This window comes from Balaenoptera musculus, chromosome 16 (genome assembly GCF_009873245.2).
Source record: "Balaenoptera musculus isolate JJ_BM4_2016_0621 chromosome 16, mBalMus1.pri.v3, whole genome shotgun sequence".
Classification (NCBI taxonomy): domain Eukaryota; kingdom Metazoa; phylum Chordata; class Mammalia; order Artiodactyla; family Balaenopteridae; genus Balaenoptera; species Balaenoptera musculus.
Window position 1 is genome coordinate 50457450 of NC_045800.1, and position 26266 is coordinate 50483715.

The 26266-nt window shown below is 36.1% G+C and overlaps 1 protein-coding gene across 3 annotated transcripts in view; it reads left to right on the forward strand.

Annotated features, from left to right (window-relative positions):
• WAPL (WAPL cohesin release factor) overlaps window positions 1–26266 on the forward strand; it is a 77983-nt gene that overhangs the window by 35277 nt on the left and 16440 nt on the right. For all 3 annotated transcript variants that reach the window (XM_036828188.1, XM_036828189.1, XM_036828190.1), the window contains 5 exons: window positions 18031–18126; window positions 19578–19730; window positions 20006–20142; window positions 20855–20966; window positions 23144–23371. In XM_036828188.1, the coding sequence (XP_036684083.1) occupies window positions 18031–18126; window positions 19578–19730; window positions 20006–20142; window positions 20855–20966; window positions 23144–23371 (726 nt within the window). The remainder of the gene's footprint in view (window positions 1–18030; window positions 18127–19577; window positions 19731–20005; window positions 20143–20854; window positions 20967–23143; window positions 23372–26266) is intronic.

The following is a 26266-nucleotide window of genomic DNA, read 5'->3' on the forward strand; positions in this document are numbered from 1 at the left end:
ATTGTCTCATTAATGGCCTTTATAGCAGAACAAATCACACATTACTGCCCCCTCCCCTGCATCTTCCAAAGAAAGAACCCATGATCCAATCCAGAATCACATGTTGTATTTAGTTGTCACAAGTCTCCCCCCTCCTTCAGTCTGGAACATCTGTGTCTTTCCTAGTCTTTCCATGGCTTTGACATCTTTGAAGAGTTAAAATCAGTTATTTGTTGAATGTCCCTCAGTTTGTGCTTGTCTGATGTTTCCTCCCGATTAGATTTAGGTTTTGTGTATTTGGTGGAAATACCTCGGAAGAGGTGCTCTGTTCTTACTGCATCATAACCAGGTGGCGCACAATGTCACTTTGTACCATTACTATTGATGTTAACTATCCCTTGAGGTCTGTCAGGTTCCTCAACTCCTCATCAAACTTTTTTTTTTTAATTAATTATTTATTTATTTATTTATTTATGGCTGTGTTGGGTCTTTGTTTCTGTGCGAGGGCTTTCTCTAGTTGCGGCAAGTGGGGGCCACTCTTCATCGCGGTGCGCGGGCCTCTCACTGTCGCGGCCTCTTGTTGCGGAGCACAGGCTCCAGACGTGCAGGCTCAGCAATTGTGGCTCACGGGCCTAGTCGCTCCGCGGCATGTGGGATCTTCCCGGACCAGGGCTCGAACCCGTGTCCCCTGCATTGGCAGGCAGATTCTCAACCACTGCGCCACCAGGGAAGCCCCCTCATCAAACTTTTACCCACTAGTTTTAGCATTGATTTTTGCCTGAATCAATCTTTACTATGATGGTTGTTGAATTTTTTTTTCTAATTACATCCTGCCTTCTCTAGTTGTTAGTAGTTGGCCTTCTACTGGTAAGGTAGATTTTTTTCCTCTCCATGTATATAAAAGAATATGTATTTATATATTCATTATATAGTGTATACATTATATATTCATTATTATATATTCATTTAAGTATTTATAAATTTTTTTTTAATTAATTAATTTATTTTTGGCTGTGTTGGGTCTTCATTGATGCGCGTGGGCTTTCTCTAGTTGCGGAGAGCGGGGGCTACTCTTCGTTGCGGTGCGCGGGCTTCTCACCCCGGTGGCTTCTCTTGTTGCGGAGCACAGGCTCTAGGCACACGGGCTCAGTAGTTGTGGCACGTGGGCTTCAGTAGTTGTGGCTCGCGGGCTCTAGAGCGCAGGCTCAGTAGTTGTGTCGCACGGACTTAGTTGCTGCGCGGCATGTGGGATCCTCCCGGACCAGGGCTTGAACCTGTGTCCCCTGCATTGGCAGGCGATTCTCAACCACTGCGCCACCAGGGAAGTCCCTGTAAATTTCCTTATGTCAGTATGAACATGGATTTCTGTTTTATTCAGTCATTTGTTACTGTTATTTATTTAAATGATAGTACTATTATTATTTCAATACTCAGATTTTCTTAGACTTGGCCTGTTCGTGTTTTTTCAAACTGGTTTTTAACATGGCCCACCATTTTGCATTTCCTTACTAATGACACACTAAGATGTTCAAGGCTCATGATGCACATTCCCAGTTGTAGAATCAACCATTCCTCCAAGGACCCCTGTTTTCTTTTAGTGGAGAATGATTTAAAAATAAAATTTGGTCGCCAAGTATGGTCATTTCTTCTGGGATGTCATTGCTTCTAGGCCTTCTTTGAGTTAACAGAGCAAGGAAACACTTGAATATATACATTTTCTTCCTCTCTCCCTCGCCCCCCGCCCCGTCACCACACAGACACATACTTATTTCATATCTATGTATATTTAGAACCATGAGTTCACACTGATACCTCCAATTCTAGTTCAACACCACGTTTTATTCTAGCCTTCCCACTTTGCACATTTTACTTCTCTTTGCCAACAATGAGGAATCTGGTTCCCAGTATCCTCAATACATTTACGTATTTGCTCAGTCCTCTTGTATATAGCCAATTTCCTGACCACACAGGCCATCACTTAGTGCCACCAGCCAAGAGGTCCCTCTTCCCTCTCTCTATCTTCCCATGTTAGAAAACATTAACTTGGGAATTCCCTGGTGGTCCAGTGGTTAGGGCTCTGCACTTCCATGGCTGGGGTCCCAGGTTCGATCCCTGGTCAGGGAACTAAGATCTCACAAGCCGTGTGGTGCAGCCAAAAAAAGAAACACAAAAAAACGTTAACTTTTTAAGCTTGCTGGCTGCGAGAATTTTCCCCAACACCTCACCAGGTATATAGAGAATTCTGTTCATAACAGAATTGAGGGCTGGCTGGGTGAACACATGTGGCAGAAAGAAGATGAGGAAGGTAAAGTAAACTTCTGGTAAGAACATATTTGAAATGATTACTCAGAAAAGTTGTCACTTGCAAGGGAGAAAAGTAAAGATAGAGTTTGAGGGATTAGGTTGAAACATACCTGGTTTTAAGTACCTGTTGTTTCTGTATGTGGTTTTATCATTTGATAATTTTTTTTAAAATAAATAAATATTTATTTATTTATTTATGTTTGGCTGTGTCAGGTCTTCGTTGCTGCGCGCGGGCTTTCTCTAGTTGCAGCCAGCGGGGGCTACTCTTCGTTGCGGTGCGCAGGTTTGTCATTGTGGTGGCTTCACTTGTTGTGGAGCACAGGCTCTAGGCACACAATCTTTAGTAGTTGTGCACGCGGGAGCAGTAGTTGTGGCTCGCGGGCTCTAGAGTGCAGGCTCAGTAGTTGTGGCGCACGGGCCCAGTTGCTCCGCGGTATGTGAGATCTTCCTGGACCAGGGCTCGAACCCGTGTCCCCTGCATTGGCAGGCGGGTTCTTAACCACTGCGCCACCAGGGAAGTCCTGATCATTTGATAATTTTAATAGTTTTTTTTTTTCTTTCAGTGCCATCTTATTTCTGATCACTGAATCCCATTATTTGTAGTTGCCATATACGGGGTTGGCTAAAATGTACGTTCAGTTTTTTTCCATAATATGGCTCTAGTAGTGCTTAGTTGTCATTAACTTCATTTGAAACAATTTTTTTTTAATTTGTTTATTTTATTTATTTTTGGCTGCGTTGGGTCTTTGTTGCTGCATGCAGGCTTTCTCTAGTTGCGGTGAGCGGGGCTACTCTTTGTTGCAGTGAGCGGACTTCTCATTGTCGTGGCTTCTCTTGTTGTGGAGCACGGGCTCTAGGCGCACGGGCTTCAGTAGTCGTGGCACGCGGGCTCAGTAGTTGTGGCTCGCGGGCTCTAGAGCACAGGATCAGTAGTTGTGGTGCACACTCTTAGTTACTCCGCGGCATGTGGGATCTTCCCAGACCAGGGCTTGAACCCGTGTCCCCTGCATTGGCAGGCGGATTCTTAACCACTGTGCCACCAGGGAAGTCCTGAAACAATTTTGTTAGATTGTATGTGACAGCTGTCATATCAGCGTGCATTAAAAAAAAGATCAAAATTGGTGAATTTTTGTGTAGCCATTTTAATATTGAAGATGGAAGAAAACAACACTTTCGGCATATTATGCTTTATTATTTCAAGAAAGGTAAAAACGCAACTGAAGCGCACAAAAAGATTTGTGCAGTGTATGGAGAAGGTGCTGTGACTGATCGAATGTGTCAAAAGTGGTTTGCAAAGTTTTGTGCTGGAGATTTCTCGCTGGACGATGCTCCACGGTCGGGTAGACCAGCTGAAGTTGATAGTGATCAAATTGAGACATTAATTGAGAACAATCAACGTTATACCACGTGGTAGACAGCCGACATACTCAAAATATCCAAATCAAGTGTTGAAAATCATTTTCACTAGCTTGGTTATGTAATTGCTTTGATGTTTGGGTTCCACATAAGTTAAGCAAAAAAAGCCTCCTTGACCATATTTCCGCATGCGATTCTCTACTTATTGTAACGAAAACGTTCCGTTTGTAAAACAAACTGTGATGGGTGATGAAAAGTGAATACTGTACAATAATGTGGAATGGAAGAGATTGTGAGGCAAGCGAAATGAACCACCACCAGCCACACCAAAGGCTGGTCTTCATCCAAAGAAGGTGATGTTGTGTATACAGTGGGATTGGAAGGGAGTCCTCTATTATGAGCTCCTTCTGGAAAACCAAACAATTAATTCCAACAAGTACTGCTCCCAGTTAGACCAGCTGAAAGCAGCACTGGATGAAAAGTATCCGGAATTAGTCAACAGAAAACGCATAATCTTCCATCAGGATAACACCAGACCACATGTTTCTTTGATGACCAGGCAAAAACTGTTACAGCTTGGCAGGGAAGTTCTGATTCATCCGCCATATTAACCAGACATTGCATCTTTGGATTTCCATTTATTTTGGTCTTTACAGAATTCTCTTAATGGAAAAAATTTTCAATTCCCTGGAAGACTGTAAAAGGCACCTGGAACAGTTCTTTGCTCAGAAAGATAAAAAGTTTTGGGAAGATGGAATTATGAAATTGCCTGAAAAATGGCAGAAGGTAGTGGAACAAAACAGTGAATACGTTGTTCAATAAAGTTGTTGGGGAAAATGAAAAATATGTCTTTTATTTTTACTTAAAAACTGAAGGAGCTTTTTGGCCAACCCTGTATGTGCTGATAAACTTAGATCATTTTTTCTGCCTGCCCTGCTTTTTGTTTGATTTCTAGCTTTCCATTCAGCTGCTGCCAGTTTGCTCTCTTCCTAAGGGATTATCTGTATAATCATCCCAACTAACCTTCAGTGCTTGGAGGGTTATATTTTACCTTGGGCTTTGGCCATCTTATTTTGCCCGTTAAGACTATATGCTGGGTCATTGATGAAACTAACCATGATGTCAATCTCAGTTTCAGTTCTCAAATATTTATACCTTCACTTTCATCATTTCCCTGTGGTTTAATGCTGGGCCCATCTGGTACTGTCTTTTGTTTGACTCTCAAAGGAACATTCTGGACTACTTTTTCTTCTTCCCTCCTGTCATTCAATATGACATAGGATAGTGGGTTTATGGGCAGTTGAATTAAAACTTGATTATCAGTATAAATCATGGTTATATATTTAGCTGTATTCAAAAGTTAGAATTGTGTAAAGCTGCAGTTCTAAAGTTAAGTATAGTTTTTATAGTTTTGTAAACTCATTTTTTTTTGTTTTATAAAATGAGTTTATATATATAGGTTGTCAACTTAAAAACACAATCTTACAATTGAAGAGATTTTAAAGGACAGATAGTTCCACCTCTCACCCAAGAACAGATATTCCTTTATAGTATCCTTCTCCAGCAATTAGAACTCACTCTGATGAAGCAGCTTATTTTTCTGTCAAATTGTTTTACCCATGGTTACCTTTGTTCTGTGTCTGGGGATTCATTGACCATCCTGGGATCCAGTCATCGAGATAGCAGTATGAGATTCACTATAGTCTCATGGACTAGAAACCTGAGACATAGATAAACGTGAAGCCCAAAAAAAAGAGAGACTCTAGCCATCAGCAGCCATAGTCTGCTGATGAGGGATGCTGGCCAAAGTGTAAAAGTAAAAAGCAGGTTGGTGAGTCAAAGAGTTGTTGAAGCTGAGCGTGTTCTGGCTGAGCCTGGGTATGGAAGAGGGTCAGTTTTAGTTGACTTTTCTTTGTCATTGTTTTTACATAACACCTGCATTTCACGGTACTAGGTACTGGGGATATAAAAAGGAGAAAGATAAGTAAGTGTCTTAGAAAGTGAGGTAGAATGTTTTTCCCCCACGGAAACTTTTGAGTAGTCTTAGTATTTCATACTCATTGTGTTTGTTCCAAAGCAGGAGTATCTGTCTTCCTTTTATATAGATAGTATTTAACTTAAACATTGAACCACGTACTTAAATCATTGATCTGTATTCTATAAAGATGTAGGAAAGTGTAAGTTATTTTCTTTATGAGATCTAATTCTGGTGTTTTTTTTCCTGTAATATTTTATTCTGGAAGGATTTTAATAAGGAATAAAAGCACCATTAATCTTTTTATTTTCTGTAGTTCAGGTTCCTTTAAAGTTTGAAAGTTCAAAATATTTCACTATAACTTATTTCCCAGAAAATGAAGTTTGAAATGAGAAAATGTAGCCATGGGTTAATCAAGAGCATGGGAACTCGAACAAATATTTGACAGAGGGAGAGGGAGAGAGAGAGAGAGAGAGAGAGAGAGAGAGAGAGTGTGTGTGTGTGTGTGTGTGTGTGTGTGTGTGTGTGTGTGTGTGTGTGTGTATTAGGTTGTTTATAGTTTGGAATTTGGTTTTCCAGTTTGTAGTACATTTTATTTAGAGTTCATTTGGATTCTGACATCCAGAAAACTCTTTGCTGAACTTTCTTTTATTGATAGTCTTATGACTTTATGCTAATGATGACCATAAATTAACATTAGATGTAAAATATTGGGAGTTTTTTGGGGATGGTGACCATATATTTTTTCACCTTTAAATTCTTAGTGTCTGAGATACAGAAGGTGTTCATAAATGTTTATTTCTAGGATTTTTGGAAGTATCTTTCAGCAAAGAATCTTCATATAGTACTAAATGTTTGGCTATTTTATGTTTGAAAATTGGTAAACATCAAATTTGGGAAAATTTTAGCCAATATTCTTCAAATAGTTTTTGGCTCTCTGTCCCCCTCTGGGGACTCTTATTATACTGTCTTGCTTGAATCAGCCTAAGATCAACACGTATAACCTGTAATCTGACAGAATAAGGCTTATTGACTTATTGCAATAAGGGATACTGCACAGCAGAGAAACCAAGGGGCATCTTACCAAAGAAAAGTTTTTGTAGGATTTTGGGGGAACTGGGGAGTTTGGGTAAAATTTAAATGAAACAGTGTTTGAGAGGTTCAGGGCAAAGTACTATCTGTGAAGGGAGTTAATTTTTACTTTCTCATACATTTATTGGGCTGGGTGAACTTGTCCCAGTATGTGCTGACATTCTTTCCATCTTTTTAATTTTTTCAGTCTTGGTTTCATTTGGAGATAGTTTAGATAGTTTCTGTTGCCCATTTTCAGGTTCTTCTACAGCGTCTAATCAGCTATTAATCCCATCTCTGAAAGTTTAGTTTGGGTCTATTTTATATCTTTCTTGTCTACTTAACGTACTCAGTTGTTTTCCCTACTTTCTTACATATGTGGAATATAGTTACAGTTATTTTCAGTGTCTTTGTCTCCTCATTCTGTCATCTGCCTTGTTTCTGGGTCTGTTCTTATAGTGAACAGAGACAAATTTGGTAGAACCAGATTGAAAATAAATGAGGAGACTGTGTTAAGAAAAAGTAAGGAATAGATGAGTTGAAGCCAAAATTCAAGCCTTTTTGTCTTGATGGATTTCCTGGGGACCTACCACAAATACAACTTTGAGCTTCTTAGAAGCCAGGGCAGAGAAGATTATCAGTGGCCCGTTTTCTTTTTAGGAGGGGACATTAAAAACAGAAAACTCTTACTACCCTTGGGCCAGGTATGGGTTATGTTTTCATCTTTTTCTGTGCCTCAGCTAAGAAGTATTGCTATTTCATTTGTTACTGATGGGCTATTTAATTAACATTTGATTTAAGAACATAAATGAAGAATATCTTTATCCCTTCCCATTTTGTAGGATTGCCTGTATTAAACTTGAATTCATCTTTTTATTACTCTTTGATTTCTTACTTTCTTTTACTGTTGTCTGAATTTGATTTAGTTGTTTCATGGAAATTAAAATATTAACTGATAGAATGATGATTTATACTTTTTCTATTTTACAAGTTTTCTGAGAGACTTTTAAAAGATTTTTAACATTTTTTATCTGGAAATAATTTAAAAATAGTTTGTACTTGGAGATAATTTCAAAATTACAGAAGAGTTACAAAAATAAAATAGTACAACAAACATTCCTTACGAATATTATCTTAATATTCGCTTTTTCATTTGTTCTTTCTCTGTGTTTGTGTGTATATATATTCATACATACGTATTTTTTCTGAATATTTAAGGGTAAGTTCATATATATATATATATAATTAGCCCTGTACCCTAAATACAGTGTGTACTTCCTAATCAATTACATGTCCACATCACAGTAATCATCTTTAGTAAATTTAACATTGGTCCAGTATTTTTACCTAATCTGTTGTGTCAGTTTTGTCAGTTGACACAGTAATGTCCTTTGTAGCATTTTCTCGTCTCTGCTACAGGATCCAGTCTAGGGTGAGGTATTTCATTTAGCTGTCATTCATTTAGCTGTTTAGCTGTGTCTTTAGTCTCTTAACCAGGAACATTTCTGTAGTCTTTCATGACGTTGACATCCCCTGATCCCCCTTTTAAAAAAAAGCTTCTCATTTTGGTTTAATCTGAAGTTTCTTCATGATTGTATTCAGGTTATTCATTTTAGGCTGGGATACTGTGTAAGTGATGATGTATTCTTTTCAGCGTGCCACCTCTGGAGAATGTTAATTATGATCACCCAGTTAAGGGGTTGTCTGTTCCTCTGCTGTATAATTATTTTCTTCCCCATGCAACTAAAAAGCAGTCTTTGAAGAGACTATTCAAATACCTTGTTCTTCATACTCTTAGATTTGATATACATGATGATGCTTTCCTGATTCAGTGTTTGCTGTGCTGCTTGCAAAATATTCATTTAGTCAGTTCTCCCCGTTTATTTATTTATTTTATTTGTTTGGTTTTGTTTTTCTTTTATCAGTATGGACTCATGAATTCCTGCCTAATGGTTCATAATTCATTATTTATTTTGGAGGTACATTTGTCCTGATTTGGCTAGTCTGGCTCTTCCATCTCTGTGACATACCCCCATCATTCTATGGGCATTTTCTTACTTATTGACATAACACAGTTTTCCAGATTCATATTGTACCTGCTCTGCTCCAGCCCTGGAATTAAGCCCATTCTCTGAGAAGTCTCCATTCCCTTTAGTGGGGAATGGTACTAGAGACCAAGATCTGGTCAGTAGATGTGGTCATCACTTCTTGGCCCTTTTAGTAGTAGATGGAGATAGGAAACATTCATGTATATGCATATGGATTCCTGCATATGCACATATCTGTTTTAGAAATCATGTGTTCACACTAACTTCAATATTAGTCCATCCCTACAGGGTTCTTTCTTGCCTTCTGTCTTAACCCTGACTCCCAGCAATATCAACACTTTTACTAAAACCTATAATGCATCTAAAATAGTTTGAGAATTGCTTTGTCCATTCCACTACAATAAATAACTCTACTACTGTGTTTAGGATTTATTTGTAATCCTGCACTTGCCCTACCCTACACTGCCACTGACTCAAGGTATAAAGTCAAATACTGTGTTCATAAGTTATTTAGATTAGTTCTGTCTGCCTGTCTTTTCTTTCTATCTTCCCTTCATTGTATTTGCTATTCATTTGAATTATGAGTAGGTTTATGTGTTCTGGTTTGCTTTCACTTTTAGGTTTTTATCCCCTTTCATTCTCATTTATTTAATTTATTTGATTGAATATGCACAACATTAGCATGCTTCCAAAAGTCAGCACTATACAAAAAGGTAAGTTCAATGAAGGGTCACTTCATTGAGTGATGTTCTAGCCCATCACTCACCCCTGGTAGGGAACTGACTTCCCTGCTTTATCCTTTCTGTATTTCTTTTTATAAAAATAAGCACAGGGCTTCCCTGGTGGCGCAGTGGTTGAGAGTCTGCCTGCTAATGCAGGGGACACGGGTTCGAGCCCTGGTCTGGGAAGATCCCACATGCCGCAGAGCAACTGGGCCTGTGAGCCACAATTGCTGAGCCTGTGCGTCTGGAGCCTGTGCTCCGCAACAAGAGAGACCGTGATAGTGAGAGGCCCACGCACCGCGATGAAGAGTGGCCCCCACTTGCCGCAACTAGAGAAAGCCCTCGCACAGAAACGAAGACCCAACACAGCCATAAATAAATAAATTAATTTAAAAAAAAAAAATAAGCACAAATTTTCTTATTTTCCCCCTTTCTTATATAAAAGGTAGCATCTGTATGTGCACTTTGGCACTTTGCTTTCTATTTAAATTTTTATTTAGTAATAACTCTTGGAAATTGTACCATGTGAGTTCACAGATATTCCTCAGAATATATATGTTTACGTTTGTTTTAAGAATAGTTGGCTTTAGATTGTATTTTTCCTTGGTTTTTTCCTTCTTGTCTTAAATGTTCTTTATATCCTTCAAATTGTTTCTTTTAAGGTTATACGTGTGTAGGTTATGTATATACAAATCCAGTGTTGGCAAAATCTTATATATTCAGCACATCCCTATCATTATTTAGTCCTAATTTCAGTCGTAGCATTTGCCTCAACTACTGTAAAAGAAATCTCAAGTTAGTTTTTAATTGGTAGCTTATTTTTCTGTGGCGTATCAGACCTTGGCTGTTTATCTCTGGACTATTTTCAAGTTGCTGTATTGTCAGGGACCCCTTCCTCTGTGGGTGGTGTTCTACCATCTGTAGAGTATTGAAGAGTACAAATAGTAAGAATGGGAAGGGGAGGCAAAGAACCATCCCTAGAAGGCCAGGACCCAGAAGGTGTACCCTACTTCTGTTCATTGATTGACTAGAACCTGGTCACGTGCCCACACAGGTAGCAAGAGATGTTGGAAAATCAGGGCAAGCATGTGTCCAGCTAAATATTCTTAAGAGGAAAACGAAGGGGAGAATGAACATTCTCTATCTACCCATAGGTGTCTCAAGATATTTTCAGCTTCTCTTTTCGTGTTTCTAAATTTGATAAATCATCTCCCTAATACAGCTGGTCCATTCTATATTTAGTGATATTTTTAGTTGTAAAACTGATGCTTATTTCAGCTGATTTTTCATCATGGCTCATTCTAGTATCTTTTTATTTAACAATTGTTGAGTTGTAGGCTTAGTTGTGTTAGTTTTCACAAAGGGCCAAGTATTGGATTTTATGCTTTGTTACCTGGACTTTTTTAGAGCTTATGTTCAGGTTATGCTATTTCAAGGTGATATTCTGATGTGGCAGTGCTTGCTTTTATAAAGTTTTATAATATTGGTATAAGTACTTTTGAAGTTAAAACAACTGAGTAGTAGGTGTATTGTTCTTCTTGTGGATAGAAATTGACAGTTTCTTCATGAAAATAGCAGCTGTATCTTTGAAAGGTTTATCTGTAGCACTTAATTGAATCAGGGAGAAAAGAAAGATTTTCAGCTCTACTTCTCCTGTGTGCCTGTGGATTATATTCTTTGCATAGTGCTCTATCTTAACATATTCTGAATGTCTAGTTCTTAGCAGTACAGACATTCTTGGTTTTAGTTTAGGGATAGCTGCAGTTTTTCCTCAAATAATTTAATGCCCTGAATATTTAACAAATTATGAAAATTTACTTTAAAGCTTTTTTGGTCATAGTTTTAAGACAACTTGAGATTATATGATTATGCTTAAAAGAAAGTTCTAAAGAGCTAAAAGGTACCCTAATCTTTGTAAAACTTTCTTCCTCAAATTCCCTCTGCTTCTACTGCCCATCTTTAGGAAAAAACAAACAAACTTAACAATTTATTTAAAAAGCCAAATTCAGATTAATTTTCCCCCTTTTTGAATTGCCACTAAAGTACTGTGTGCGCACACAAACACACGCACGCACAGTGGTGCGTTGTGGCACTTTGCTTTTTCAGAACTCATTTAGTTTTAGAATGTGCTGATTGAATTACTGGTGAGAGTGCAATTCTGTTATGACATCCTTGTGTGGGTAAGGCTGGATGAATTCTAATCGGCTTACTATATTTGTTCTCCTTTAGTACACAGTATACATAGTACTCTTTAAAACTCAGAAATAAGTTTGGTACTGCTAAAAAAATTCATATGGCTTAAAAGCGGTTATTCCAATTTTTTTCCCTTTTGAGAGCCAGCTCAATAAAGGATAACAATACTGTAATTTCTTCTTAGCTTTTCATGAAGGAACTCTTCTTACCTCTGCTTTATAATTGTGATTTAACAAGCCAATCTGTTAACCACAGCCTTGGCATTATAATTGTAAAAACCAATTTTTAATCCATTGTTTTTGTAGATACTGGATTCCCTCTCATGGATAAATGCTCTAGGGTCTGTCACTGGCATATTTTTTCCTTAGCTGTAATACAGTGTTACATTTGAGGTTCTCCTTGTTTGTCATGCCCCTGGAGAACTGAAAGAAAGGAATAGTATGTTTAAGATTACTAGGACTTAAATGTGCTACAATGATTGCAAATCTTTAGAATGTTAGAGTAGTCTTAAGAGCTTTCTGCTTATTTTGTTCTAAGTATTCTTCCCATTACATTTCAGAGGAAACAGAATCCACAAATATTTTAACACAGAAAAGTTAAGGAATCTGGTTAATATGGTGCATCTGCTTTTTTTTTTTTTTTAATTATTTATTTATTATTATTATTATTTTTGGCTGTGTTGGGTCTTCGTTTCTGTACGAGGGCTTTCTCTAGTTGCGGCAAGCGGGGGCCGCTCTTCATCGCGGTGCGCGGGCCTCTCACTATCGCGGCCTCTCTTGTTGCGGAGCACAGGCTCCAGACGTGCAGGCTCAGTAGTTGTGGCTCACGGGTCCAGTTGCTCCGCGGTATGTGGGATCTTCCCAGACCAGGGCTCGAACCTGTGTCCCCTGCATTGGCAGGCAGATTCTCAACCACTGCGCCACTAGGGAAGCCCGGTGCATCTGCTTTTTAAACCAGAAAAAAATTAACAAGAATTAAAGATAAGCCTGGTGGTGTAATCAGAATGACCCAGTTAAAACTTAGCTAGGTTGCTAAATGATAGGAGTGATTTTCATTTTCCATGAAAAGTTGATTGCTATCTGGTATATTTGCAGATACTGTACACAGTCACTTTCACTGAGTGACATTATTATGTGACATAGTAGTGTTGTATGGTTTCCATATACAATTCACTTAGGTGCATGTGGAATTGTTATACTATTTGGAATGATGTGAAGAGCTCAGAGTTGGTCAGTGTTGTCATAACTTAACCTCTGCCACCCCCCCGCCCCGTGTGTGTGTATTAGCCACATCCAGATGTTATTTTTTATTTTAATTTTTAGATAGTAGGGTGTATCTTCATCTCCTCCTGCTGCCGATAGTAAACTCTATATTAACCTTGTAAAACTTTGAAATAATGAATAGTCGAGGAACAGTTCTCATTGGATTCACTTTCTTTTAGATTAATCATTAGCATTAAAATGGCAAAACCTTGTCAAAACTTTTAATAGTATTTACTAAGCTGCCTAGTTCAACAGAGTAAACAAAATGTTCACTGAATGTATCGTTTGAATATAACTTATGCAGTTATTCTGTATACTTTTAAGCTTCAAAGCCTTTTCAAAGTTTTTTTTTTTTTATTGTGGTAGAAAACACAACATGATGTCTACCCTCTTAGGAACATTTTAAGTGTACAGTATTGTTAACTGTAAGCACAGTATTGTACCACAGATCTCTAGAATTTTTTCATCTTGCATGACTGAAACTCTATACCCACTGAATAGTAACTTCTTACTTCAGTCTCCCTCCAGCCCCTGGCAACCACCATTTCTGTTTTTATGAGTTTGACTAGATATCTCCTAAGTGGAATCATGCAGTTTTAAAGTCTTTCTGTGACTGGCTTATTTCATTTAGGGTAACATCCTGAAGGTTCATGTTGTAGCATATGATAGGATTTCCTTCTCTTTTATGGCTGAATAATATTCTGTTGTATGGATATGTAACATTTTCTTTATTCATCTGTTGATGGATGGTTAGGTTGTTTCTACCTCTTGGCTGTTGTGAAAAATACTGCATTGAACATGGGAGTGCAAATATTTTTTTGAGATCCTGCTCTTAATTCTTTTGAATAAATACCTGAAAGTGGGATTGCAGGATCATGTGGTAGTTCTACTTTTAATTCTTTGAGGAACCTTCATACTGTTTTCCATAATGGCTTCATTATTTAAATTCACACCAACACTGCATGAGGGTTCCAATTTCTCTGCATCCTTGCCAACACTTGTTATTTTCTGTTCTTTTGCTAGTGGCCATCCTAATGGGTGCGAGGTGGTATTTCATTGTGATTTTGATTTGCATTTCTCTTATGATTAGTGATGTTGATCATCTTTTTGTATACCTATTGGCCATTTCTTCTTTGGGGAAATTTCTGTTCAAGTCCTTTGCCCGTTTTTTAGTCAGGGTTTTTTGTTGTTGTTTTGTTTTTTGTTTTGTTTGTTTTTGCTATTGACTTGTAGGAGTTCCTTATATATTTTGGATAATAATCCCTTATCGGATATATGGTTTGCAAATATTTTCTTCCATTCCGTAGGTTGCATTTTTCACTCTTTATTGTTTTCTTTGCGGTGCAGAAGCTTTTTATGATGTAGTCCTACCTGTCTATGCTTGCTTTTGTTGCTTGTGCTTCTTGGCAAGAAGTCATTGCCAAGACCAGGGTTATGTATTTTTTTCTCCCATGTTTTCTTCTAGGAGTTTTTAGCTCAGGTCTTATGTTTAAGTCTTTAAGTCTTTAATACATTTTGAGTTGTTTTTTGTGTACGGTATAAGATATGGGGCCAGTTTCATTCTTTTGCATGTGGATATCCAGTTTTCCAAGTACCATTTATTGAAGAGACTGTCTCCATTGGTGAAGATCATTTGACCATATATATGTGTATTTATTCCTAGGCGTTCTATTCTGTACTGTTGGTCTATATATTTGTCTTTATGTCAGTAGCCTACTCTTTTGATTACTGTAGCTTTGTAATGTTTTGAAATCAGCAAGTGTGGGGCCTTTGAGTTTTTTGTTCTTTCTCAAGATTGTTTTGGCTATTCAGGGTCCTTTGGCATTCCATATGAAGTTTAGGTTCATTCTGTCTATTTCTGTAAAAATTATTACTGGGATTTTGACAGGAACTGCATTGAATTTGCAGATCACTTTGGGTAGTATGACCATTTTAACGGTATCAAGTCATCTAATCCATGAACAAAGGATGTCTTTCCATTTCTTTGTGCCTTTATTTTCAACATTTTGTAGTTGTCAGTGTACAGATCTTTTGCGTCCTTGGTTAAGTTTATTCCTAAGTATTTTATTCTTTTTGAGGTTACTGTGAATGGAATTTTCTTCATTTCCTCTTTTGATTGTTTTTTGTTGGTGTATAGAAATGCAAATGAGTTTTGTATCATACAGCTTTATTGAATACATTTATTCTCACAGGGGTTTTTTTTGATGGAATCTTTATGGTTTTCTATATACAAGATTATATCTGTGAATAGAGAAAATTTTACTTCTTTCTTTCTGATTTGGATGCCTTTTCTTTTTCTTGCCTAATTACTTTTGCTAGTATGTAGAATCAGTGAGCATCGGCATCCCTGCCTTGTTCCTGATCTTAGAGGAAAAGCTTTCAGTTTTTCACTGTTGAGTATGATGTTAGCAGCAGGCTTTTAAAATATGACCTCTATGTTGTGGTACTTTCCTTTTGTTCCTGTTGTTGAGTGATTTTTCATGAAAGAGAGTTGAATTTTGTTAAATACTTTTTCTGCACCAGTTGAGATGATTATGTGATTTTTGTCCTTCATTCTGTTAAGGCAGTGTATCACATTGGTTGGTTTTCATATGTTGAACCATCCTTACATCCCAGGGATACATCCTACATGGTTATGGTGTATGATCCTTTTAATGTGCTATTGAATTTAGTTTTCTAGTGTTTTGTTGAGGATTTTTGCCTCTGTATTTATCAGGCATATCATTCAATTACTTTTGAGATGAATTAGAACAGTATATCCCAGTCTACTTTTTATAATAATAATATTTGTTAACAGAGTGTGTTCATGTCAGTTATCCCTTTTATTGCAGTCCCTCTGTTATGTGGGTAGACCATATACTCCAATTCTTTTTATGAAGATGCTGAACTCAGAATTGCACATCATCACATAACAATTATTATAACTTGAATTATCAGCAGTAAAACTTGTATAGCACATATTGTTTCAGGCACTCTAATATGTGTTTTACATATATTCATTTAATCCTCACAACAACCCTTTACAGTCGGTACTGTTATTAACCCCATTTTACAGATGAGAAAAATGTTTAGTAACAAGCAGTAGTAGAGCTTACTATTTATCTGGATCATCTGGTTCCTGTGTCTCCTTTATAACTGTTAGGTATATATTGCCACTCACAATTAACTGGAAGGGGGTCTGTTTAATTTATATATATTTTTTGGTATTAATCTTTTTAAAATTTTTATTGGAGTATAGTTGATTTACAGTGTTAGTTTCAGGTGTACAGCAAAGTGAATCAGTTATACATATACATATATCCACTCTTTTTTAGATTCTCTTCCCATATAGGCCATTACAGAGTATTGAGTAGAGTTCCCTGTGCTATCTAGTAGGTCCTTATTAGTTATCTGTTTTATATATAGTAGTGTGTATATGTCAATCCCAATCTCCAGGGTCTGTTTAATTTAGAACATTGACCTGACTGTGCTATTTTGTTACCTGTGGAACCAGATAACCTTTTTGTTATCCAAAAGATTGTTTGTTACCTGAAATCAGTGCTTTTTAAAAATAAGTAAAGTGCTTAAGCCTTGAGGCACCTATTCCTTTCAAAAGTCTGTTATCTTCCTGAGCTTATGGCTGTGCTTTGGGGATTAGAGGTTGCTTAAATGAGGGATCTAACAGTTAGCAGGCATGTAGATTATATAGATAATGTTTGAGAGAAAAATAGTAAGGAATAGAGCTAGGTTTAAAAATTTATGTTCAGTCTGCTCTGTATGGTTGTGCCTTAGGGGGCCTGATCAAGTCATTGCATGAGTACCTAAATTGCTTTAGATTACTAATGCTGCATTACTTTATGCTAACCTGATATATAAGAATAATACGTTCATATACACAATACAAATGAGACTTTCTGCTTTATGTAAGTTTCACAGTAGATTCCTTTTACTGTTAAGATTTTCTGACAAATTTAATACATGAGTCAGTTTAAACTTTTATCTTTTGAAAAACCAGTTCTTGTGGAGCTTACACTGTTGTCTTTGTCACAGCATGGTTATTTTGAAGATAATATTTGTATAAAAAGATAACTTTGTATGATGCTTAATTCCAATTATGTTACTTCACTGCAGCTAATAAGGGAAGATGGTTAATTTTTTAATGCAGATTTTTGGCCAGTCTTGAAGTATGTTTCTTTTGTACTCTTTATTTTTTTATGTAGTACTGAAAGTATGAAGATCATTAATTAATTACACTCTTAAAAACACAAAATTTCTAATGAGATTATTTATTTGAAGTTTAAAGGACATAATTTAACATCACTTTTGTAAAGGATGGAGAAAATGTCAGTCTGTTTAATCAGTCCTCTTTTGAAAGTGAGGATTTGTTCCTTTTATACAGATTTAATCCTATGGATTTGATCATGCAGGCTCACAGTTATTTATCCTCAATTCTGAAATTCAAAGTGTTAAAACAAAGTTTTTTTTCATTAAGTTTATAGTATATTGATTTGGCAGCAAACTAATCTGAACTGGGGTGGGGCAATTTACATCTTTATCCCACCCGGTGTGAATTTTTATACATTTTGCATGTATTTTAGTATATAGTACTGCTTTAGATTCCAGTGTGTTATGTATTACGTGTTATACATACCATATTTACCTTTATAAAACCTGAAAACTTGAATAACGGCACTCATCTGGCCTCACCAGTTTCACTTAAATGAATAAGGACTTTTATCCCTTGTCATAACCTGCCTGATTTTCATTGTTGGAAGAATGTGGGGCATGAATCAGCAGTATGAGGAATAAAGAACAGGTTGAATTTAACTATATTGATTAGTTAATATAATTATAAGTTAATATAAGCCTGGCAAGAGGTTTAATTTCTTTTCTTGGTTGGTAATAATCGTCCAGAACACTGTCAATTTTGTGTCAGAATAGCACTGTGACTCCATGTCTGCCATCGGCATGGGAGCATGGTGGGAGTATAAGCCAGATATTGTCTGTCCTGCTCTGTCTAGGATATATGTTTATGTATTTAAATGACTCTTTATGATTTTTAGTTTTAGTTTTAAAATGAGGTAATTTTATAAGTATGCAAAGTAAGATGGAAACAGTTGATCTTTTCCTCATTTCTCTAGTCTCCTACAAAAGCTGTATATAATGCCAGGCATTGGAACCATCCAGATTCAGAAGAACTACCTGGGCCACCAGTAGTAAAACCTCAGAGTGTCACAGTAAGTGAACTGTACTTTTTTTTTTTTTTTAACATCTTTATTGGAGTATAATTGCTTTACAATGGTGTGTTAGCTTCTGCTTTATAACAAAGTGCATCAGTTATACATATACATAGATTCCCATATCTCTTCCCTCTTGCATCTCCCTCCCTCCCACCCTCCCTATCCCACCCCTCTAGGTGGTCACAAAGCACCGAGCTGATCTCCCTGTGCTATGGGGCTGCTTCCCACTAGCTATTTTATATTTGGTAGTGTATATATGTCCATGCCACTCTCTCACTTTGTCACAGCTTACCCTTGTACTTTTTAATTTCATGTTTGTGTAATGAATTTTAAATTAAGCAGTTGCTATCTTCATTCATAATTTGAAAGTCTCTGGCTTTTCTGTTTAACAGTTTATTTTCAACTTCCTTACTAAAATTTAGTGGCTTTAGTTTAATTCATTGGAAAAGTAAGGATTGTGGACAGGATAACAGAAATTCTGGTGTTGCTCGGTTATAAATGAAAGCCTTAAAAAATATTGGACTACTTTTTTCACTCCTGACATTTTATGGAATTATAGTATTTAGTGTTTAAGGGCAAATTATTTGAAGTTTGTATTAACTGTTAAGAGCTATATTATAAATTACATATTTCAAGTTTGTATTAATGATTAAGAGCTATATTATAAATTATATCCTATATTGATCTTAAAGTGTCTTTGAGTGATTAATTTGTTTTTCAGAGCAGAACTTTTCCCTGCATTCCAGTAATATCGTTCAATTCAAAACACATTTGAAAAAGATTCTTATCAAATTATTTTTTTCAGAATAACTGGTAGGACCATGCATTAATACTTACAGATTAATGGTGACACCTCAGTCATCTGGAGCTATCAAGGAATGGGTTCTTTATAGACAACAACAAAAAATAGGGATAGAGATCATTCTAAAATGTAATGTACAGTTCCCTGTCTTCTTGATATATTAAACTTCTTTCACTAGTATTAAACCATTATTGTGTATATTAGTAATTAAATACCATGCTCTTAATTATGGCTTTTCCCCCCTACCCTAAACTATGGACTCCTGTACTTTAAAAATTCTTTTGTCTATCTGTTGTAGTTTTCGTGTCTATCCTGAGCTGCTTATCAATACTATTTATGTATGTAATGGTGGTTCTTTGTTCCTTGTAATGGTCCTGGAGATGGATAACAAATTGTATGAAATGTAAGGTTAAAAAGACCAGAGTAAGTTCCTGAGTGGTTCTTTTGTGAATAAAACACATATGAGTCTTACCTTGTAGTGCATGGAATTTTAAAGTATCCCTTGTGACCTTTCAGAGGCCTCCCCCTACCTTTGAGGGGGAGAATAGGGGTTTTATTACTCTTAAGCTAAATTTGCCAAGTAGATGAGATGTTACTATTTTTATATATTTATGTAGAACAACTAATTTAATACCTTTATTAATAGGTGAGGCTGTCTTCAAAGGAGCAAAATCAAAAAGATGATGGAGTTTTTAAGGCTCCTGCACCACCACCCAAAGTGATAAAAACTGTGACAATACCTACTCAGCCCTACCAAGATATAGTTACTGCACTGAAATGCAGAAAAGAAGACAAAGAAGTAAGCAGCCATATACAGTTTTACTGCACATGGATAGAATTTCCTATGTAATTTAGCCTTTTAATGTCTTGAACACATATCAGTACACTGATACTCAGTTTTGAACCACAAACTTATCTTGTCCTACTACTACCCATGTTTTTAAAACATTTTTTTTGGTTGCCATCTAATAAACTATTTTATACACTTTTAAATAAAGCATAGCAAGTGCTTTAAATATTTAAATATGCTACTTCATAGTTACAAAAGAGGTGGACATATTTTTTTCTTGGCAGTTGTATACTGTTGTTCAGCACGTGAAGCACTTCAATGATGTGGTGGAATTTGGTGAAAATCAAGAGTTCACTGATGACATTGAGTACTTGTTAAGTGGCTTAAAGAGCACTCAGCCTCTAAACACACGTTGCCTTAGGTAAGATCTTATTTTTATATTTGAAAACTGTGTGTGTGCTTTCTCATTAAAATTTTCTAGCTCATCAGAGCCAAACATTTGTGATTTTTGTTATCGTAGGTGTAGGTTATAGCCAGTGATGTTAAAATGTGATTGATTTCTTTTAAGGGACTTGATTCTACATGCACAAAGGAAAGTTGGATGATACAGCATTTTAGCACAGCATAGGCTTCAGTTTCCAGATGCTTAAAAGAGTGTTATGCCAAAGAATATTTTAAGTACTTTTAGTCCCAGATTTTACATATGCAAGTGATAGATTTAATTTAAGCATGTTTTGATTTGGATCATCTTTTACATACTGTAATGGATTGAATATCTTGGTTTGATTGAGTTATCCAGTCATTTGGAATATGTCCAGTTAGATATTTATAATCTTTATGGATCAGAAGCATTATGAAAGGTAGCTGAGGTTTTTTGCTTTTCATTTAATGGTAGTAGTAATGTAAGGAAAACACTGAAGATGATCATGGGTTATTCATATTTCTTATATAGCATACCTAATCACATCAGTAAGTTTTTAATAACTTGTTTTGCCCGTGTTTTTAATATTGTGATCTGCATGGGCAATGCTTTGACACACATACACCCCCACCCCTGAGCGCCCTTTTGCTTATTTTGGTATTACGCAAATAAAAAAACTTCAGCCCCCTTAACCTAGTCTATTTTCTTCTAGTGTTATTAGCTTGGCTACTAAATGTGCCATGCCCAGTTTTCGAATGCACCTGAGAGCACATGGAATGGTAGCAATGGTCTTTAAAACCTTGGATGATTCCCAGCATCATCAGGTATTTAAGTTTCTGGGATTGAGAAGCATTATTTTAGAATTCTAGTTTATTTGGCTACTGAGAAATACCTTCGGGAATTCCCGGGTGGTGGTCCAGTGGTTAGGATGCTGAGCTTCCAATGCCAGGGGCCTGGGTTCGATCCCTGGTCAGGGAACAGATCCTACAAGCTGCGTGGCATGACCAAAATAGGGAAAAAAAAAAAAAAAAACCTTCATTGGATATTCATCTGTAAATATTTCTCATTATGGGTTGAGTTAGTTTTATGTGCTAAATATTTAGAGCTTAATGCCAGAATTTTTGCTTAATAAATCATTTAAGATTATCTTCTCATGACATTTTTCCTCCTTAACTTGTCAGTATATCCTATTAACCGTTGTATAACATACCATACCATACCATACTGGATACTGTAGCTAACATACCATGCCATACTGGATATTTAATTCTGTAAGTACTGATTTCCTCGAATCAGAAAGTACTGGAAAAAAAAATCTTTTACTAGTTTTTGATATTAATAGCATGAAAAAAAAGTTTTGATATTAATTTTTTTTTAGCAATTTGTCTGGATGTTGAATCCCACTGTGAAAAGGAATCATATCCTCATTTTCATTATGACTTTGACACTTAAAAATAAAGCATATTTACATATAAAAGTCAGGTTTAACATTTTCAAAGTTAGAAAAAAATCATTATTAATCATCAATAGTGATATTTTGAGATGGCTGTATTATATTTTTGTTCAGGGAAATTGTGTTCCAAGTGCAGATTAGGTGACATAATCTAATATTGAGTCTTCTGAAACTGAAAGCAGTATACTTAACCCCGAGTGAGGAGAACTCCATTACCAAGTTGTAGCAGGTATAAAATAATGAGGGAGAAGAGAACAAGAATTAATTTGCTTTCTTATGCAGTTACGAGAGGACCAAGGCATTAATGTGTGTTCTTAGGGGCGGTGGATCTCCTAAGGCCTGTACTGTGACATCCCTATTTCCAAAAATATTTGCTCTGTAAGCATTTAATTAGTCACCTAGTCTGAATTTTGGGGATTCAAAGTTTAAATCTTTAGATAGTTAATTGTGTTTCTGTGCATTGAAATAAGTGTAAGATCAACTATACTTCAATAAAAATAAATACATATGTAGGGGGGAAAAAATGTAATATCCCAAATGTTGGAATATTCGAACATAGACCTCTTTGTTATATTAATGCTTACCTATATCACCTTCAGTACTTGTAGATTTTATTATAAGCAGAGTGTGCTAACTACCAGATCTGAATGATTTTGAGAGCACATTAATGGTTTTTTAAAAATTACTTGGTTCGACCAGACCTGATAGGTTTATTTTAAAGAAATGAGTCTAAATATGTTTGAGCATCGTAGTTTTATGTATTGACACAAACCCAGCTGTGTTTATTTTTACAGGAAAAAAATAGCTAAGTTTCTGATACAGATTTTAAAACACATTTACATTATTGATTTTATTTATTTTTATTTTTTGGCTGCGTTGGGTCGTCGTTGCTGCGCTTGGGCTTTCTCTAGTTGCGGCGAGCGGGGGCTACTCTTCCTTGCGGTGCGCAGGCTTCTCATTTGTGGTGGCTTCTCTTGTTGTGGAGCATGGGCTCTAGGCGCGCGGGCTTCAGTAGTTATGCACAGACTCAGTAGTTGTGGCACACGGGCTTAGTTGCTCCACGGCATGTGGGATCTTCCCAGACCAGGGCTCGAACCCGTGTGCCCTACACTGGCAGGCGGATTCTTAACCACCGCTCCACTAGTGAAGTCCCTACATTATTGATTTTAAACAGAAATTTGACTTTACTATATCATAAAGGACAAAGAGTGAAGTGTATTGTAAAATAGGTTTATATAGCTGAAAAAATGTTTTGTGATTTAGCACAGAATGGCTAAAAACATATGTAATTCCACTTAAACGCTTCTAGCTCTGGGGCGTTCATATAGGGAAGGTCTGTAGAAAGGAAAATCTTAAGCAGTGGTGCTTTATTTATGTATTTATTTAATTCACATTTCCCTAGAATATTTTGAGGAAGGTTTTCACTGAATAAAACATATTCAAGGTTTCCAACATGTGAACAAATGTCAAAATAGTCTTGTTTCCTGAAATTGTCACTAATTGCTTACATTAACTTTTTTCTTTTTTTTTTGGGGGGGTCCGTTGAAGAATCTGTCCCTTTGTACAGCTGCCCTCATGTACATACTGAGTAGAGATCGTTTGAACATGGATCTTGATAGAGCTAGCCTAGATCTAATGATTCGACTTCTAGAACTGGAACAAGATGCTTCTTCAGCTAAGCTGCTGAATGAAAAAGACATGAACAAAATAAAAGAAAAAATTCGAAGGCTCTGTGAAACTGTACACAACAAGCACCTTGATCTAGAAAATATAACGGTGGGTTCCTTCCTTCTATTGTAAAATGAAAATTACTTTCAGAAAGTTTTTAATTTGTCACAGCAGCTGTGTGACTTTGGACAAATCATTTAACCTCTTGGTTTACAATTTGGCAAATTCTTCGAAGGTTTAGCTCTGAGCATAATTCTGTTCCCTGCCTGAAATTTCTAAACTTGGCCCATTGGTATTTAGATTTTTTTTCCCAATAAATTTTTTATTGTGTTTTGCCTAATCCTTTCCTTTTGAAAAAAAATTTTTTTCAGTGTAGAGACTACATTTAGGCTATTAGGAACTTGAATTTTTAACCCTCTGTGGGTTTCAGGAATAAAGATTTAAAGGATCTTCAGAAAGAGCCAGTTTCAATGAGCATTCATTTATTCCATAGTATCTCACGATGTCTGATTAACTGCTGCAAGGGACCAAGACTCGGAAGATTCCTAGGCACCTGCCCTTCCGTCGAGCAATGTTCCTAATACTCAGGGTCATGGCCATGGCTACCCTTATGCTCAATACAACTCCCTAAGTTTAAGATGACTATGTTGCCTTCGGTTGATTTTAGTTCTACTTTCCTCTGGCTTTCTTTAACTTGTAGAATCCCCAAAGACTAGTAGGCCAGTAGAAGATGAATTGGCCTTGTCATTTTGAAAAAATAAGATTATTTATATATACCTGACTTTCAGATATTTCCAACATCTGAACTATATAAACATTGATTTTTCTGCTGCCCACTAAACTGACAACTGAAGACATTTGCCTCAGAAAATTACAGAATGCTTTGTGCTACCCACATATGAACTTAGGGTTATTGCTCTGTTTAGTTAAGGTAGAGTAGGGAATAGATTCAGGTAGAGTGGAGGGTTGAGGGGTAAAGCAAGTTGACATTAAAAGGCAGGATACAAAATTGACACGTATTCAGTACTTCCACTTATTAAAATTAGAAAATAGCTGTTATGCTCAAAGTGTGGCTAAACAATCCTTCTACCTCACCAAACTATTTGTATACTGCTTTTAAAATATATTCATAATTTTTATTTACTTTTAACAATTTTACAACATATACTAATTTTTAATGCTATAAAAGAATAAATTTGAGCCTATAATTTTATTTGCTGCATAATGGAATAAATACAGCTCTTTAAAGTTATTATTATTATTTAACCCCCCCCTACCGTTGAACACTTACATTCTTTACAGGCATTCGCTCTTAAATAACATGATGGGAAACTTGTTCATTGAATTTTCTCCATTGTTTGTGGAATTTATTAGGATGGTAAATACCAGCTAATAACTTTGTTATATTGTGTTAAGTAGTTAACGCACATGATTAAAACCAGAACACACAGTTGCTAATACTAGGATGCCTGCCTCCCCCCACCCCAACTTCAGCTATTCTTGGATATTGTGTTTGTTTTAAATTTTAACAATAGCCATTGTTTCGTACAGTGACTATCTCCTACACATTAATTTTGTTTTATTAATTGCTCAACCTCTTCCTTGAAATACATTGCTTCTCCTGATGTGCCATGGAAAGATACTTTAAAACATTAACACTATAATATTAAAATATAATTCAGATAACTGAGAGCTCGCAATTGCTGAATAGCATTCTGATTAGTGATTTGGTTGTGATTTAACTCTTTAAGGACTATTCCAGTTTCAAATAAAATGTTTGAATTGTAGGCTGTTTTAATATACTAGCTTATTATATACTGAGTATAGCCTAAAATATCCAAACAGTCCTTTTTATGCCTATAGAAACAAACAGTCAAGTCCCGTTTTTGCATAAAATCTTGTGAGTCTTTGCTATATTAACATCAAATCTTCCTAAGCAAAGAAAGCCTCATTAGTCTTCAGTTTCACTTCTGTGACTCAGGTGCTAACCTACCTGTACCGATCTCATTACATTACTCTTTCAGGGACTTAGAATGAGAATTGAGCAAAATTTAATCTGTTTTTGTAGTGTTGAATTCTAGTTATATATTTGTCACCTTGGATATCAACCTTGTTCTTTTTAAAGTATAGAGTAAAATCTATAAGGTACAGAATAAAATCTCTTCTAAATCAGTAATAGGAAGATCTTCGCTGATAAGGTCTGTTTTTTGCATTTCTGAATATCTAATTTATATTCAGTTCCAAATAGGCCAGGAAGACTTAATGTAAACTTGCATCTTTCAAAGGAAAAAGCTTTGGGAAGATACCCAGGTCTTTTCAGCCTTGTTAATTAAAGCATTTCTTTTGTTACACTAAAGTTCCTTTATTGCAACAGGAACCAAGTTGCCCATTGTTGGGGGGTGGTTTTATGTTTTTTAGAAGAAATACAATAAAAAGTAAGATTAATAATTAAAGGCAAATAAAGAGAAGGAAAAACCTAAACTGGTTTATAAATATGGCTCTGACTGTCCTATGCTTCCTCTAGTGGTGGTCCTGAATCATTATTTATATATAATTTTGTCATGGTGGCCACATTATGTATATCTAAGCTGCTAACCCTTAGTATAAAGTTTAGAACTGGTGAATCTGAAACCCTAAAAGTAACAAAGGATTTTTGTTCAGAATAGATAAGAAAATGTATAGAACAACAGGAAAAAGACAAGCAACTTTGCAAGAAAATAAGGAAAGAATATTTGACAGGGGACTTACAGTAGAAGAAATACAGTTAACTGATAAATATGTGAAAACAAGCTCATTTGCTATAATTAGAAAAATACAAAGCAAAGCAATAAGATTTCAGTTTTTACCAACAGACAAAAATTCAGACACACCCACACCTTGTTCCTAGAGTATTACTTTTTACAGCCTTTGTGGTAAATTAATCCAATATATTGATCTGCAGTTAAAATACATGTACCCTTCGATTTGCCCTTGAGTCTTTATATGATGATACCAGTATATATT